This window comes from Equus asinus, chromosome 18, assembly GCF_041296235.1.
Source record: "Equus asinus isolate D_3611 breed Donkey chromosome 18, EquAss-T2T_v2, whole genome shotgun sequence".
Lineage (NCBI taxonomy): Eukaryota > Metazoa > Chordata > Mammalia > Perissodactyla > Equidae > Equus > Equus asinus.
Genome location: NC_091807.1, coordinates 40,254,926 through 40,272,621, shown reverse-complemented (window position 1 = coordinate 40,272,621; position 17,696 = coordinate 40,254,926). Strand labels below are relative to the sequence as shown.

The window sequence follows — 17,696 nt, the reverse complement described above, 5'->3', positions numbered from 1 at the left end:
ACCTCCTGCCTCATGGTCATCTATACAAGAATTGATTTGTTCATGCAACAATTATATCCTGTGTGCTGGCCATAGAGATATCCTGGCCCCGTGAGCCTTCCAGGGCCATGAAGAAATGAGTGAATGAAGAAATTCATGCATGAAAGAATTCCAGAGAGGGCCGAGTCCCAGGAAGGAAACAGGTTCAGCAGATAGAGAGTGATGGGGGTGCTGGGGGGTGGTCTGGGGGCCTCTGTGAGGAGGCCATGCAGAGCTGGCACAGGGGATGTGAAGAGGGGAGGGGACAGTGTTCCAGCAGAAGCAGCCGTGGGGGTGAGGTGAGGACACTGCTGCAGAAGCAGGTGTGGTCCAGGAGCCGTGGGAAATCCCACCGTGTGGGGCGCGAGGGTGCAGGGGCCGGTGGACCAGGCATCTCAGTCCTGGGCTGACAGAAGGAGAAGGAGTCAGTGAACTTGAGGACACATCAGTAGAAATTATCCAATCTGAAGAAGAGGGAAAAAGAGTAAGAAAAAGGAACAGGGCGAATGAGACGGTGTCAGAAAGTCTAACCTACAAGTAATTTCAACCAAAGAAGGAAAAGAGAATGACACTGACGCATAAGAATGTTTTGAAGAATAAAGGTCAAAATTCTCAAATTTTATTTTTTTAAAAAAAAATTTCAACTTACAGATCCAAGAATATCAGAAAGCCCCTAAAGCCCCAACATAATTTGGCACAGCAGTAAAAACCACAGATTCTGGAGGGAAACCAGGCAGCTTCAAACGCCGCTTCTCCGTGTGCAGTGGCGAGAACGTGCCCACGTCATGGGCTCCTTCTAGAGCCTCCTAATCGCACATCTGTACCAGTGGGGTATCACCACCCCTTGAACGGTGGCAGGACAGATCATTAATCAGTTATGAGATTGTCCACGTAAACGCTTGGCTCTGCACCCGGCACAAAGCTGGAACTCGGTTGTTACTGCTGTTATTGCAACAACGTGGACCCTGCACAGTGAGGACCCAGCCCCGTGGCTCCCGTCCCCTGGGAAGACCTTCTGGATTACTGAGTTTCCAAAGCAAAATGGGGACCCTGGTGGGGTAAGTGTGGCTGTGCCTGTGCAGACAGAGGGCAGGGTATTCAAAACTGGGAAGGATCTTGAAAATCATGGTGTATGGCCCCTTGTCCCCAGCTGACAGCCCCTCATCATCCATCCTGGACTTGACTCCAGAGTCACGTGGCCGCTGAGTCACAGGGAGTCTCCAGCTGAGGAGGAACCTCCTGGACGGTGTCACTTCAACCAGAAACTCCAGGAAGAGACCCATGGAGAGGAAGAGGAGAACAAACAGGTATCCACGAGGAAGGCACCTGGTGGCTCATTGCCAGGACGCCCACAGCCCGCAGGTATAAAGGTCCCCCTGGGCCAGGAGCCTGCAGACCAGCCCGTCCTCTGCCCTGACCCCAGCCCAGCCCCACACCACCATGTGCCACACCAGCTGCTCCACAGGCTGCCAGCCAGCTTGCCCTGCCCCCTGCTGCCCTCCCCTGGGCTGCGGGAGCTCCTGCGGGCAGCCGGCCCCCTGCGTGTCTCTGCTGTGCCGGCCCGTGTGCGGCTCTGCCACCTCCTGCCAGTCGGCCTGTGGCTGCCTGTCCCCATGTTGCCTAACGACCTGTGGCCAGGCCTCCTCCTGTAGCCTGGCCTGCTGTGTGCCCAGCCTCTGCCAGGTGGCCTGCTGCACACCTGTGAGCTGCAGGCCCGCCTTGTGTGTGCCCGTGAGCTGCAGGCCCACTGTGTGCGTGCCCATGAGCTGCAGGCCCATTGTGTACCTGGCCCCCTCCTGCCAGTCCTCCGGGTGCTGCCAGCCCTCCTGCTCCACCCTGGTCTGCAGACCTGTCCCCTCTTGCACCCCTTCCTGCTCCTGAGCTTATGGCCTCCCTTTATGTGTGGGGTCGGAAGCAGCCAGCTCTGAACTCCTATGAGACGCCCCTGTTCTCATCCACTTCAGACCTTCCGGACCCAACTAGACCACCTTGCAGCAAGGCTGCTCCATCCCAGCCAGCCAGGCTGAGGGGCTCACCCCCCAGTGTCCCCTGACAGCAGCCCAGGTCATCCACCTGGCACCCACGCTGATTGGTGTGGCGTGTGCACATTTTGCAGCCTCCAGCATCAAAGGTCTAATAAACACCAGAGTGGACACTCGTCCCAACATGTGCGACGTCTCTCCTCAGTGTCTTTCCCTAACTGCTTCCCCAGGGGTGGTTTCCTAAGGATTCTGGAAAGTTCCTTCTCTGCAGAGAAGGCCCAGCTTACCAGTTGGCCGAGACCAGGCAGCTGACCACTCAAAGGTGGCCTCTCGCTGTGAGATGATAAATTTGTGTTGTGTTAGCCACCACATTCAGGGTCCTTTGTCACAGGTGCCACAGGACCCACCCAACTTCTCTGTGGCACAGCCTCCGATTCCCACCCTCCCTCCGTGGTCCTGCCACCTGTAGCCCTGACCGCCAGGTAGGAGGAGGCGGGAGCCACCGAGGGAAGGAAGGCAGGCGCCCCACGCGGGTTTGTGAGGCTGGCTCCTCCGTGCCCTGCTGCGGGGCCTTCCAGCCCATCCTTCCTGCGTGGGCTCTTCCTGCTGCAGCTCGGCCCCTCGGCCCCAACCAGGGAGGCGGCCTCACTCTAGCTGGGCCTTCCTTTCTCGGGTGCTCGGCAGCTGGAGCTCCTTCTGTCCAGGTCTGCCCGGCTCCAGGCTCTTCCCCAGCCTCAGTCCCCCATCCTCTCTCCCGAGGGTCCACATCAGACCTATGGGGACGCTCAGCAGCATCGCCCTTAGTCCACCGCACCCCCACCCGGAGCGTCCAGCACAGATTCTGGGCTGACTCGGACTGAGGCCTTGGTGGCCCTCCCTGGGCCCTCCCTGCAGGAACTCTGTCACCCTCCTGGTGATCCTCTGGGAGCCCCTCCTCCCTTGGCAGCTGAGGACATAACAGCCACAGTCCCTGCCCCTTGGAAGGCTGGGGGTCATGGCACAGCTCTCTCCAAGGAAATGCTCTCCTGACCCCCGGCACCCGCAGGCCTGAACTCCCGACCTCATCATCCCCAGACACCCTCCTCTTGGCCTCGCCACCCTCTTTAGGGGCTGGAGTCGGGGGATGTGTAGTAACTTCCTGGAGTTCAGGCAACAAAGTGCCCTGACCCGGTGATTGAAACAACAGAACTTTATCCCCCACAGTCCGGGGCCAGAGTCCGAGAGCAGGGCATGGCAGGCTGCTTCCTTCTGAGGGCGGTGAGGGAGTCTGTCCCGTTGTAACTGAACTCAAGTGGTCCATCCATCTCCTGGTGAGAGCGGAGCCAAAAAGCACAACCAAGGCTGAGGCGGGTGAAGAGAAAAGGTCTGTTGCTTGTCCAAGCAAATGGGGGGCACGAGGGATGGCTCCACAGCGGTGCGCCCTGCCCCTCAGCTTAGTGCAGTCGGAGGTTTTATACACCAGAGCGCAGAGGATGTGTTACAACTGCGTAACAACTGGGCCCGCTCAGGGCGCATGTGCAGGCCCTTACACAGCCAGCTCGTGCAAGAAGCCACTACACAGCAGGTGCAAGGCAACTCCCGGACGCTTAGAGCCGGAGCAGTTTGTGGGGTCCTCCTGCAACTGTGTAAGTTTCACTTAGGATGGCAACAGCTGCAAAAACGACATGAGCTTCTGAAAAACAGCACATTTTGTGTTCTCCTTGTCTGGAAAGCATCTGACAGACTGTGTTTAGTTATGGATCAGATTGTTGCTAAGCCTTTCCTTTCCTGGTGCCTGGTCACACCGTCCTCTCCTGCTTCGAGGTTTGCTGGTGGCTTTGCCATCCCTTGGCGTCACCCTGACCTCTGCCTCCATCTTTACAGCATCTGCCCTCTGTGCCCGTCTCTGTGTCCACAGTGTCCTGTTTTTCACCGCCCCCGCCCTCATTTTACCTTGATCACATTTGTAAAGACACTGTTTCCAAATAAGGTCAGGGTCATAGTGCTGGGGGTTAGGATACCAACATCTCTTTTTTGAGGAGGACACAATTCAACTCCTGACGGGGAGTCAGCTCAAAGCTGCAAAACCACACCGGCCCCTCCTTTGCCCACCTGCCTGGCGGTGCTGGGGCTCCCTGTGGATCCGTGGCATCTGTGGTCCCCTGGGAACAAGGGGACAGGAGAGTCCAATCTGAGAATCCCAGTCCGACTGACACTCGCTGTGACACAGGCAGAGCCCAAGTTCACAGAGAAAGGCCAAACCCAGGCCTGTGGGTGGGCCCCTCTTCCATCAGAGGCCTAGGGTATAAGTAGACATCCAGTGCTGACCTGGTCAGACTGACTGGTACCCCTGGTGGCCCACTGAGACTGAAGGCTCATCCTCCCCCACTATCCCATGGATTTGTTCACAAGGTGACTTTTTGCTCTGGGCCTCCTCAATCAGACCTTGAAACCTTGAGCAGAACGAGTAATGTGGGAACTGACATCCATGCCCCTTTTGGGACCCATGGGTACTTCCGGATGTGTCAGCGCATGCAGGGGTCAGCCTCAGGCCTGTGCAGGACCAGCACACATGTGTTCCCCCTCTCTGTGGGCACCTCTCTCCAAGGGGCGTCAGCAGGATCCCCAACCACACGAGGTTTCTGCTGCTCCCCACTCAGCTGCACGCTGCATGGGCAGGGGACGGTGTACACAGGAGGCCCGAGGCCCCTCGGGGTCCAAGCCTCCTGCACCCACACCCACCTTGGGGGCCAGCCTTGGAGGGCTCCCCACAGCGGGAGGGGGCTGCAGGGCGGAGCAGGGGACAGAGCAGGCAGATGTGACCGCTGTCAGCTCTCAGTGTCCCTCAGCTGTTTGAACCTGGGTTTGAGACCACGTCTTCACTGTCTGGTTCTATCAGATGGGGACCCGCTGCCCATGTGGGGAGTGGCCGCGGGGGGTGGGGGGCTCAGGAGGAGGAAAGAAGACACAAGGGCCAGATTTCCTGACACAGACGTTGTATTGATTATAGCCATGGACGTTTGTCACACCGAATGCCGGTAACCAATCCGCACAGGAGGCTCCCGGGTCCCCCAGGTCCCTGCCTTGAGGGATCTGCGGGTCATCTCTTCTCAGAATGGGACGGCGGCGGGGTGTGCAAATCCCCAACAGAGAGAGAGAGATCTTGGCATCTGAGGGTCGGGCTCTTGGGAGGGACCTGTGCTCAGGAGCAGAGACAGCAGCTCGAGAGGCAGGAGCCGGAGCTGCTCAGCAGCAGGAATTCTGGGCCGAGGCGGGGCCGCAGCGGGCCACGCGGGAGCATGTGGGGCGGCAGAGCAGGGACAATCAGGAAGAGGGTTTGCACACAGGCAGGCAGAGCAGGGACACGCTGGAGGCTGGGCGGCAGCAGCTGGGCTGGCAGGAGGTGGGGCTGCAGCAGGAGGGGACGGGCACGCAGCAGGTGGGCCTGCACACGGGGCGGCAGATGAGGGACACGCAGGAGGAGGGTCTGCAGCAGGACGGGGAGCAGGGGCTGGGCTGGCAGCATGAGGGGCCTGGGCAGGGGGAGGCCCCAGAGCAGACAGGCACACAGCACACGGGCTTGCAGCAGACGGGTGTGCAGGAGATGGGCTCGCAGCAGTCCTGTTGGCAGGGGGAGGAGGTGCAGCAGGAGGGCTGGCAGCTAGACTGCTGGCAGCACAAGGAGTCTGAACAGGGGGAGGCCCCAGAGCAGACGGGCACACAGCACACAGGGGTGCAGCAGACAGGGGTGTAACAGACGGGCACGCAGCAGGCCTGCTGGCAGGGGGAGGAGGCACAGCAGGAGGGCTGGCAGCTAGACTGCTGGCAGGACGAGGGCGTGCAGGAGCTGGTGCAGGCTGACTGGCAGGGGCTGCACACACAGCTGGCGGGGGTGCAGACGAGCGTCAGGCAGGAGGCCGGGACGCAGCAGCTGGGGGCGCAGCAGGGGGGCTCGCAGCAGCTCTCTGGGCCGTCGTCCACCTGCCAGGAGTCGGGGCAGGAGTCCCAGGAACCTGGCTGGCAGACCCGGCTGCCATAGCTGAGGTCGCTGGAACAGACGGACAGGGTGGAGGCGGCCATGGTGGGGCGGTGGGGCTGGAGCAGGGTGGAGTGTGTGTGTGAGTGTGCATGGTGCCAGGGGCTGTGGCTTTTATACCCCTCTGGGGTGTGTGTTGTCCCAGCAGGAGGCCGCATACCCTCCCTTCCTTGTTGGTGTTTTGCACTGTGAGGGCCTTCATTATGGCCGGTCCAGTGTTATGAGATGTCCTGCCTCCACTCGTAAAACGTGGACCATGCTGGGCAGGGCTGCTGTCCCAGTCCTGAGTCTGCCCTGCAGGGACACCTGCCAGAAGGAGCAGCCTCCCTGTGGCTGACCCTCCAGCTTCCACGGGGCGGGTCATATGTCAGGACGCCTGGTGACAGTGGCTCTGGGCCCATGGGGACGCACTCCATGTGGGTCCAGGCTCTGTGTGCACGTCCGGACCTGGGCCAGCTGGCCTGGCCTGTGACTGGGGGACAAGTGGCCGAGGTGCCTGTTTTGGGGACAAGACAACGTGAGGACGGCCCTTCCTGGGCAGGCTCTGTGAACTTGATGGTCCCAATGTCGGCTGAGGGCAACAAGGAGGATGTGGCCCAAGGACTGGAGAGGGCCTCCCCTCTTGTTAAAAATCAGTTGACCATCGATGTATGGGTTTGTTTCTGGACTCTCAATTCTGTTTCATTGATCTGTATGTGTATCCTTATGCCAGTGCCACTGTTTCGATTACTGTAGCTTTGTAGTAAGTTTATTTCTTCATTGTTAAGTTGGATGTCTTTTATTTCTTTTTCTTGCCCAGCTGCTCTGGCTAGAACTTCCAGTACAATGTTGAATACAAGTGATGAAAGTGGTCACCTTTGTCTTGTTCCTGACCTTAGGGTGAGAGCTTTCAGTCTCACCATTGAGCATGACGTTAGCTGTGGGTTTTTCATGATGCCCTCTAGTATGTTGAGGAAGTTCCCTTCTATTGATAGTTTGTTGAGTGTTTTTATCATGAATGAGTGTTGGCTTTTTTCTGCATCGATTGAGACGATCACATGATTTCCCCCTTCATTCTGTTACTGTGGCACGTTACATTGATTGGTTTTCGTGTATCGAGTCACTCTTGCCTTCCTGGGACACATCCCACTTGGTTGTGATGGAGAATCCTTTTAATATACTGCTGCTTTTGGCTTGATTGTATTTTGTTGAGGACTTTTTACCTTCAGAAGGAATATTGGTGTGTAGGGCTTTTTGGTTTGTTTCTGTGTGGCTTTGACGTCAGGAGAATGCTGACCTCATAGAATAAGTTAGGGAGTGTTCCTCTTACTCTGATTTTTGAAGGAGTTTGAGATGGATTGGTGTTCATAGTTCTGTAAATGTTTAGTAGAATTCAGCATTGAAGACATCTGGTCCTGGGCTTGTTTTTGGGGAAGTTTTTGATGACCCATGTCATCTCGTTACTTATTTTATGTCTGTTCAGCTTGTCGATTTCTTCCTGAGTAAGTTCACTCACTTTATATCCAAAGATACAAATAGATTGAAAGGAAAAGGATGGGAAAAGGCATTTCATGGAAACAGTAACCAAAAGGGAGCCGGAAGAGTATAATAACATCAGACAAAATAGACTCTGAATCAAAAAATTGTTGTAAAAGACAAATAAGGCCATTAAATATTGATGAAGGGGTCAACATAGCAAGAAGATATGAGAATTTTAAACGTATATGCACCTAGCCACAGACCTCCAAAGTATATGAACTAAAAATCGACAGAACTGAAGAAAGACAGTTGTAGTTCTAAAATAATAATTGGGGACTTCAATAAACCATTTCCTCCAATAAAAAATGAAATAAAAGAACTACTCCATCCAAGATCAGTAACGAAATGGAGGACTTGAAGAACACTATAAACTAACTCGACCTAACAGATATACACACAACCTTCCACTCCAAGCAGAATACACCTTCTTCTTAAGTTCCCGTGGGACATTCTCCAGATTAGACCACATGTGAGGCCACAAAATAAATCTCAATAAATTTTAAAAGATTGAAATCATATAAAGTATCTTCTCTGATCACAATGAAAAGGAAACTAGAAATCAGTAACAAGGCAAACGGAAAAATTCACAAATATCTGGAAATTAAACAACACACACTTAAACAACCAATTTGTCAAGAAGAAATCAGGAGGGGGGCCAGCCTGGTGGTGCAGCAGTTAAACTCACTCCCTCTGCTTCGGCAGCCCAGGGTTCGCTGGTTCAAATCCCGGGTGCAGATCTATGTACCACTTATCAAGCCATGCTGTGGCAGGCGTCCCACATATAAAATAGAGGAAGATGGGCACAGATGTCAGCTCAGGGCCAGTCTTCCTCAAAAAAAAAAAAAAAAAGAAGAAGAAGAAATCAGGAGGGAGGCTGGAAAATACTTTGAAATGAATGAAAATTAAAACACAGCAAACCGATACTTATGGGACACAGCAAATCAGTGCTCTGAAGGAAATTTATAGCTGTCAACACTTACATTAAAAAAAAAAGATTCAAATGCATAACCTAACCCGTAAGGGCCTAGAAAAAGATCAGAATAAACCTAAAACTAGCACAAGGAAGGAAATAAAGATTAGAGCATAGATTACTGAAAAAGAGACGAGAAAAACAGTAGAGAGCATCAAGCAAACCAAAAGTTGGTTTTTTGAAAAGAGCAACAGAATTGACAAACCTTCCACCAGACTAAAAAAAGAGAGAGGAGACTCAAAAATTACTAAACTCAGAAATGAAAATGGGGACATCACTAGTGACCTTACATAAACAAAAAGGATTATGAGAGAGAACTATGAACAATTGTACACCACAAAATTAGATAATCTAGATGTAATGGGAAAATCGTTACAAACGCACGAAGTACCAAAACTGACATCTTTACTGGCATTCTTTATTTTTTCTTATGGCTTCAAGTGACTGCTTAGTACCATTTTACTTCAGCTTGAGTGATCATTTCTTATAGGGCGGGTCTACCAGTGATGAACTCTTTCAACTTATATTTACCTGGAAATGCCTTAATTTCTCCTTCATTTTTGAAGGGTACTTTTGCTAGATATAGACTTCTTGTTTGACAGTTTTTTCTTGCAGCATTTTAAATATGTCATCCCACTGCCTTCCGACTTCATGGTTTCTGATGAGAAATTGGCTGTTAATCTTCTCTTCTGCAGCATTTAAGATTCTCTCTCTGTCTTTGTCTTTGGATAATTCGATTGAATGTGTCTCAGTGTGAATTTCTTTGAGTTTGTTCTACTTGGAGCTCATTGAGATTTTTGGATGTGTAGATTCATGTGTTTCCTCAACTTTGGGATATTTTCAGGTCTTCTCATTCTCATTTTTCTGGGACTCCTCTTCAATGTGTGTTGGTATGCTTGATGTGGTCCCACAGGTCTCTTATGCTTTGTTCATTTATCTTCACTCTCTTTTGCCCAACCACTCCTCAGACTGGAGTATTTCAGGCGACCTAACTTCAAGTTCACTAATTCTTTCTCCTGCCTGCTCAAATGTGATACTGAGCCCCTCTAGTGGAGTTTTCCTTTCAGTTATTGTATGCTTCAACTCCAGAATTTCTATTTGGCTCCTTTTGGTATTTCTCTTTATTGATAATCTCTATTTGGTGAGACATCAGTCTGTTGGTTTCTCTTAGTTCTTTGTTCACAGGTTCCTTGAACTCTTAGAGTATTTTAAGAGAGTGGGTTTAAGGCTTTGTCAAATAAGTTCAATGGCTGGGCTTCTTCAAGGATAATTTTCTATTAATCGCTTTTTTCTCTCTCTAAATTGGCCAGGTTACTTTATTCCTCCTTTGTGTGCCTCATAATTTTTGTTGAAATGGGTATTTTGAATATTATAATGTGGTAACTCTGGATATCAGATTCTCTTCCCTCCCCTGGAGTATGTTTGCCTTTTGTGTCTTCCGTATCTCAATGTCGTGGGGTCATGGGTTCACACTGACATGAGGAGCAGTAGTTCAGTCATTTATTTGCTCTAGTATTCCATCATATGGATGTAACACCGCTTGTCTGTTCTGCTGTCGACAGACCTTTGGGTTGTTCCCTGCTTATGGCTGTGATGCAAACGTATCTTAAGCTCATTCATGCACCCGTCTTTCTTGCTATGTGTGCACACATACTCAGGAACAGAGTTGCTGGGTCTTAGGATATACACATGTTCAACATGGTAGATAAGGCTCAACATAAGTAATTTGTCTGTAAGTTGCATAAAGGATTTCCACAAAGGTATGCTTCAGTCAGCAGGTATGAGCTTCTGGTTCCTCACCCTCAGTACCTGCCGTTGAAGCTCTCCTTTGTTTGTTTGATTTTTTAAGTCAAATGTATTGAGGTATAATTTGTGTACAATAAAACTTAGTCTTTTTAGGTGTACTTTCAATGAATTTTTATAAATGCATATGGTTTATATATACCACATCTGCACCACATCATGATACAGAATATTATCACTCCCCCAAATTTCCTCACACCCCTTTTTTGTCAGTCCTCTGCCTCCACTCCCAACCTCTGGCAGCCATTGATTGGGTCTCCAACCCTCCAAGTGTGCTTTGTCTAGAATGACATATAAATGACATTGATAACAGGAAGGCTTTCAAGCTTGCCTTCTTTCACCCTGAATAATGCATTTGAGGTCCACCCTTGCTGTTGCGTCCATCAATAGTTTGTTTGTTCCTTTTATTTTGCTGAGTTTGTAGTTTGTTTACGCACTGATAACTTGATGGACATTTTGTTTGCTTCATATTTTTGGCTTTTGTGAATGAATCCACTATAAATTCGTGTACAAGCTTTTTCGTGGACATAGTTTTGATTTCTCTTGGGTAGTTGTCTCGGGGTGGAACAGCAGGGTCATAAGCTGCATGTCTGTCGTCTTGCTAACACCATCTTACCTTGATCAACATAGATTCCTGGTGAGTGTTTGTTCTCCAACTTTTTCCTTCTTCTTTAAGAAAGTTATTCAGGCAATTCTAGCTTCTTTGTCTTTCCATGTAGATATTAGGATAACCTTATTAATATCTACAAAAAAATTCATGTTGAAATTTAGATTGAGATTGTGTTTAAAGTATAGGTCAATTTTGGGGAAAATGGACATATCTGGCAATCCGTGAACATGATATATTTATTTATATCTTCTTTGATTTCTCTCACCAATGTTTTATAGTTTCCAACATAGAAATTTTGCACATTTTTATTACTTTTTCCTTTTTTTGGTGAGGAATATTAGCCTTGAGCTAACACTCATTGCCAATCTTCCTCTTTTTGCTTCAGGAAGATTGTCCCTGAGCTAACATCTGTAACAGTCTTCTTCTATGTTGTATGTGGGATGTGCCACAGCGTGACTTGATGGGCAGTGTGTAGATCCGTGCCTGGGATCTGAACCCACGAACCCCGGGCCACCAAAGCAGAGCACATGAACTTAACTTCTATGCTAGTGGGCTAGTCCTTGCACATTCTTTTCACAAGATTTATCCTTAAGTATTCTATAATTTTTGATACTACTGTAAATGGTGTTCTTTATCAATTGTCATTTTCAATTATTCATTGCTATTATGTAGAAATAGAATTGATTTTGTATATTAACCTTTGTTCTTTCAATTGCCCCACTTATTAGTTCTAGAAGCTTTATTACAGAATTTTCAGGACTTTCTAGATAAATAGCAATGTAATATGTTAATGGAGACTGTGTTATTTCTTCCTTTCCTGTCTGTATGCCTTGTACTTATTTTTATACCCTTGTTGCACTGTTTAGGAACTCCAGTTTGAAAATGACTGGAAGAGGTGAAATTAGAAATCCTCACTTTGTTCCTGATTTTAAAGAGAAAGCATGCAATCTTTCATCAAGTCTGACGTTAGCTGTAGGTTTCTGTAGTGTCCTTTAAAAGAATTCCTTTTAATTGTAGTTTGCTGAAAGTTTTTATCCTGAATGGAATTTGAATTTTGTCTGATGCTTTTCTGAATCTGTTGAGATGATATGTCTGTTGATATGGTGAGTTACGTAAATTCAATTTGAACACTGAACCAACCTTGTATTCTTAGGATAAATCCCACATGATCATGAGCTTTTATCTGTTGTATATATTTCCAGATTTGACTTGCTAATATTTTGTTGGGTATTTTTGCAGCTTTGTTCATGAGAGATATTGGTCTATAGTTTTCTTGCAATGGTTTTGTCTAATCTTGATGTCAAGATTATGCTGGCCTTAGACATGAACAGGGAAGAGCATTTCCCTCTGTCTTGTGGAAGACTTCATGCAGAATTGGCAGTATTTCTTCCTTAAATGTTTGGTGGAATTTGCTAGTGAAGCTATTTGGTCCTGGAGTTTTCTTTGGATTTTTAACTGCAAATTCAATTTCTTTGATGGACATGGGACTATTTAGCTTAACTATTTCTTCTTGAATGAGCTTTTGTAGTCAAGTCTTTTAAGGAATTTGTTCATTTCAACTAAGTTATTAAATTTATTAGCATCAAACTGTTGATATCATTCCCTTATACATTTTTTAAGACTGGTCAAGTGCAGTAGTGAGAAGGCCTTCTAATCTTTTACTGACTATAAGATCTGTAATAATTCCTTTATTCCTAATATTGGTATTTTGTGTCTTTTCTTGCTTTTTTATTTTCCTGATCAGGCTAGCAGTTTATCAATTTTATTGCTCTTCTCAAAGAAGCAGCTTTTGGTTTCATTGTGGTTTTTTTTTTTCCTAGTGTGTTTGTATTCACTATTTCATTGTTTTCTGCTGGTATTTTAAATTATTTCCTTGCTTTTACTCCTTTTGAGTTTAATTTCTTCTTTTCTAGTTTAAGGTGAAAACTTAGATAATTGATTTCAGAATTGTCTTCTTTGTGACTATAAGTATTTAATGATATAATTGTCCCTCTAAACACTGCGTTAGCTGTGTCCCAGCTCTTTTGACCTATTGCCTTCTCATTTGCATTCCATTCAAAATACTTTCTAATTTCTCGTGTGACTTCTTCAAACCATGGATTATTTAGAAGTGGGTTGGTTAATTTCCAAATATGTGGGAGGGTTCCAGCTATCTTTTCATTATTAATGTTTAATTTAATTTCATTGTGATAAGAGAATTTACTGTATTAATTCAATTCCTTTAAATTGGTTGAGGTTTATTTTGTGGTGCAGAATGTGGTCTTTTTGGCATACATTCCATGTGTCCCTGAAAAGAATGTGTATTCTCTTATTGTGGGTGGTGTGTGGTATCAGGATCCATTAGGTCAAGTTGGTTGATAGGATTGTCAGACCTTTTATATCCTTATGATTTTCTGTCTGCTTGTTCAATCAATTACTGAGATGCTGAAGTCCAATGGTAAATGTGGGTTGGTCTGTTTCTCACTTCAGTTCTATGTATCGGTTTTTTGTTTCATGTGTTTGAACCTTTGTTGCTAGGTGCATACACATTTGGAATTGTTGTTTTGTTGGTGAATTAGCCCCTTTATCATTATGTAATATGCCTCTTTATCCATGATAATACGTATTGGTCTGAAATGTACTTTTTTGGATGTTAATGCAGCTATTCCAACTTTGATTAGTGTTTGTGTGGTATATTTTTCCATCTCTTTACTTTTAACCTATGTTTTATATTTAAAGTGGGATATCTGGTAGATAGCTTATCGTTGGGCCTTACTTTTTTTAATCTAATTTGAAAATCTCTGTCTTTTGATTTAGATATTTAGACACTTTACACTTAATATAATTATCGATATATTTCAATGTAAAATATCATCTTGCTGGTCATGTTCTATTTGTCCCATCTGTTCTTTTCCCCTTTTCCTTCTTCTTAGGTTTAGTCCTGTTAATGGTTCCATTTCATCTCCACTGTTGGCTCCGTAGTTATACATCTTTTCAAAGTTGATTGGCCTAGAGTTTACAGTATACACCTTTAACGTAACAGTGTAGCTCTGAGCGATACCATGTCCTTCACTACAGTGCAGGACTTTACAGCAGTGTGGTTCCATTTCCCCCACGTCCTTAGTGTTTTGTTGTCGCATTTTACTTTTACGTGTGTTACAAATCCCACAATGGATGGTTACTATTTTTGCGCTAGACGGTCAATTACGTTGCAATGCTTTTTCCATGTCTCTTCTCTTTAAAGCATTTCTAGAGCCCATTCTTTTCCTAGTGTAGAGCCAGGGTTCTCTAAGCTGTCATAGTCCTTGGCTTGAAGAAATTTTCTTAATATTTCTGGTGGTGCATGTCTGCTGTTAATCTCTTTCAGTTTTTGTTTATCTGAAAAAGTATTTATTTCACTTTCATTTTGAAAGATACTTCAAGTTTCACAGCATTGACAGCTTTTTCCCTTTGTATTTTAAACGTGCTGTTCTACTGTGTTTCGGATTGTATGATTTCGAATTCTAGCTCTGATGAAATTCTTATCTTTGTTTTTCTGTATGTAGCATGTCTTTTTTAATATGAATGCTTTGAAGATTTCCTCTTTTGGTTTTTGACAGTCACTGTTTTAGTATGAGGTGTCCAGGTCATTTTGTTTTGTAGGAGGGACATATTATGCTACTTGAGATGCTCTGAGCTTTTTGGATCTATGGTTTTATGTCTTTCGTTAAGTTTAGAAAACTTCTAGGCTATACCTCTTCAAATATTACTTCTGCCTTATTCTCTCCCTCTCCTCTCTTTGTGGGAGTCTACAGGCGTTAATGATGATTTTATTCTCCTAAGCTGTTTGATGTCTTGTTCTTTCTGCTCCCCCCCCCCCCCGTCTTTCTCTTTGTGTTTTTTTGTTTTGTTTTGTTTTGTTTTGTTTTTGGAGGAAGATTAGCCCTCAGCTAACTACTGCCAGTCCTCCTCTTTTTGCTGAGGAAGCCTGGCTCTGAGCTAACATCCGTGCCCATCTTCCTCTAGTTTATACGTGGGACGCCTACCACAGCATGGCTGCCAAGCAGTGCCATGTCCGCACCCGGGATCCGAACCAGCAAACCCCGGGCCGCCGAGAAGCGGAACGTGCGAACTTAACCGCTGCGCCACCGGGCCGGCCCCTCTCTTTGTGTTTTAATATGGGCAATTTCAACCTGCTTATCTTCAGATTCAATGATTCTGCACTTGGCTGTCTCAGTTCTGCTGATGAGTCCATTGAATTCATCTTTGGTACTGTATGGTATTGTATTTTGAGTTCTACACTCTCTGTTTGACTTTCTTTTCATTTCCATCTCTCTATTGAAATTCCTCATTTGTCCATATATGTAGTCTGTGTTTTGCATTTGATCCTTTAAAATATTAATTTTAGTTATTTTCTCTCTCTCTCTCTCACTCTCTCTCCTCCTCTCTCTCCCGCTCCCTCCCTCATTTATTCCATGAAGCCCCATATACCCCACTTAATCCAATGCTTCACTCCATCCACGGGTAATGCTTATCCTAAATTTAAAATTTTTCATTTTTGTGCCTTTATTTAGGGATTTACCACACACGTGTCCCCTCTAACCATTCTACCAGATCACTTAACCTTTCTTACTTATTTGCCACTTCTTTGACTCTTTTTGCTGCATTCTGGATACTTTCTTCAGATCTGCCTTCTGATCTTTCTAATTCTCTCTTCAGCTGTGTCTAATATGCTGTGTAACTTGTCCACTGAGTTTTTCATTTACACTACTTGATTTTTTGTTTCTAGCAGTTCTATTTGTTTCCCTCAGGTGTTTCTTTCTTTTATTCTAATAGACTCTCATTCTGTTCTCGTGGTTCCACGTCTCTCCTTTATTTCTTTACGTATATTACTTCTTTTCTTTCTTTCTTTTTTTCTCTTATAGTCACTATGCTATACATTACATCCTAAGGACTTATTCATTTTATAAGTAGGAGTTTGTACCTTTTGACCCCCTTCACCCATTTTGCGCATGCTCCACCCCCACCCCTGACAACTACCAATCTGTTCCCTGTGTCTATGGGCTCATTGTTTATTAGATTACACATATAACAGATAATACAGTGTTTGTCTTTCTTGGTCTGACTTCTTTCACTAGTCATAGTTATTTGAAAGTTTCAGTCCATTGGCTCCAACATCTGGGTCATTTCTGAGTCCAGTTTTATTGATTGCTTTGTCTCTCGACAATTGATTGATTTTTTTCCCCTGCTTTTCTCATGTCTTCTAAGTTTTGTTTGAATGTCAGGTATCATGGACTAACTGAAACGGACGTGAACAGTGTTTCCTCCAGGAAATGGTTGTGTCTCTTCTGTCAGGTCATCAGTTTATGGCAGAAGTTTTGAATTAACCTGGTCAGATGTTGACCTTGGTTTGAATTTTATTGTTATTGTGATGACCTTCAGGGTACCAAAGAATTCTGATTCCTCCTGTGGTGAGCAGCAGCTTGTGCTTAGGGCTGGAGTTGGGGGGTGCTGTGTTTTAGCTCCTCCCTAACTTTTCAGCTGCCCTGCGTGCCCGGCACACAGAGGGGACCTCAACACCCATCTGCCTTTCTCGGGTAGAGACTGATGCTGCTGAAGCAGCTGTGCTGGCCAGGTGAGTTGGGAGGCAGAAGGGGTCTCGAGCTGTCCCATAGTCAGACTTGAGCAGGCCCTGTGTGCCTGGGACCTGGAGGGCAAGGCTTTCTCACTTCCTGCTGCTTCTAGCTGGGACGGCTGGACTTTACCCTCTATTTGTGGTGGGATTGTGTGAGAATTTCCTGCCCTCCCTGTTATAGTAATCCTTTAAGATACTATGTGTGACGCAGAGCCCAGGACTGTTTCCCATCCCCTACTCAGTGGGAGGGAACTTTTTCCTCTTCCCTTCCCCATCCACAGTGTGGGTCTCCGATGGCCGACGTGAGGACAGCACCTCCTCACACCCTCCGCTCACCAGTGATTCCCCCACCATCAGCTGAGCCATGAAGAAGCCGGCTGCTTGAGGAGGGGCTGCTGAGCTTACGATTTGTATACACCTTCAGGGAAAGAATTTTGGAAATAAAGGAAGATAAAGTCGATGGACAAGCTGCATTGGGAAAGCACGATTTATTTGGCTCACATAGGGTTTTGTTTCCTGCTGGAGACAGAGAAGGACCCTGGGAACCAGGGCTTCCCTGAGGGGATGGGGAGGTTCACGGAGGAATCCAGATCATCTGGCCACGTGCCCACCTGAGTTTACAGGGTTCAGCAGATACTTTGCATCTGCCACGTGCAGAAGCTGGAGGCCCACTCTTTCTGGGAAGGGTACAGGTGTGGACCTGTGTGCACTGAGAGCAGCTGAGAAAGGGACTCAGGGTCAGTAGCAGCAAGGGGTGCAAGAGGGGACAGGTCTGCAGACCAGGGTGGGGCAGGAGGGCTGGCAGCACCTGGAGGACTGGCAGGAGGGGGCCACACAGACAGCAGGCCTGCAGCTCACAGGCACACACACAAAGGACTGGCAGGAGGGGGCCACACAGACAGTGGGCCTGCAGCTCACAGGTGTGCACACAGCCGGCTGGCAGCTCACGGGTGTGCACACGGCAGACTGGCAGCTCACGGGCACACACACAGCTGGTTTGCAGCTCACAGGTGTGCACACAGCAGGCTGGCAGCTCACAAGTGAGCACACGGCAGACTGGCAGCTCACAGGCACACAGCAGGATGCCTGGCAGGGCCTGGACGAGCAGCAGGCAGCCTGGCAGCCTGAGGAGCAGCTGGTGTGGCACATGGCGGTGTGGGGCTGGGCTGGTGTTGGGGTGGAGGCGG

The 17,696-nt window shown here is 47.4% G+C and overlaps 3 protein-coding genes and 1 long non-coding RNA gene across 4 annotated transcripts in view; 2 read left to right on the top strand and 2 right to left on the bottom strand.

The window, feature by feature from the left end:
• The window catches only part of TSPEAR (thrombospondin type laminin G domain and EAR repeats), a 182,092-nt gene that overhangs the window by 46,499 nt on the left and 117,897 nt on the right, over nucleotides 1–17,696 (top strand). The window lies entirely within an intron of this gene.
• On the top strand, nucleotides 679–2,189 carry LOC139041008 (uncharacterized). The gene is made up of 2 exons (XR_011495447.1): nucleotides 679–1,076; nucleotides 1,169–2,189. It is a non-coding gene; the product is annotated as an uncharacterized lncRNA (long non-coding RNA).
• Nucleotides 4,967–6,088, bottom strand: LOC106842950 (keratin-associated protein 10-12-like). The gene has a single exon (XM_014859761.3). It carries the CDS (start codon nucleotides 6,057–6,059, stop codon nucleotides 5,304–5,306), a length of 756 nt encoding a protein of 251 aa, XP_014715247.2. The 5' UTR covers nucleotides 6,060–6,088; the 3' UTR covers nucleotides 4,967–5,303.
• On the bottom strand, nucleotides 16,979–17,689 carry LOC106842967 (keratin-associated protein 12-2-like). Its single transcript, XM_014859781.3, has one exon. It carries the CDS (start codon nucleotides 17,656–17,658, stop codon nucleotides 17,248–17,250), a length of 411 nt encoding a protein of 136 aa, XP_014715267.1. The 5' UTR covers nucleotides 17,659–17,689; the 3' UTR covers nucleotides 16,979–17,247.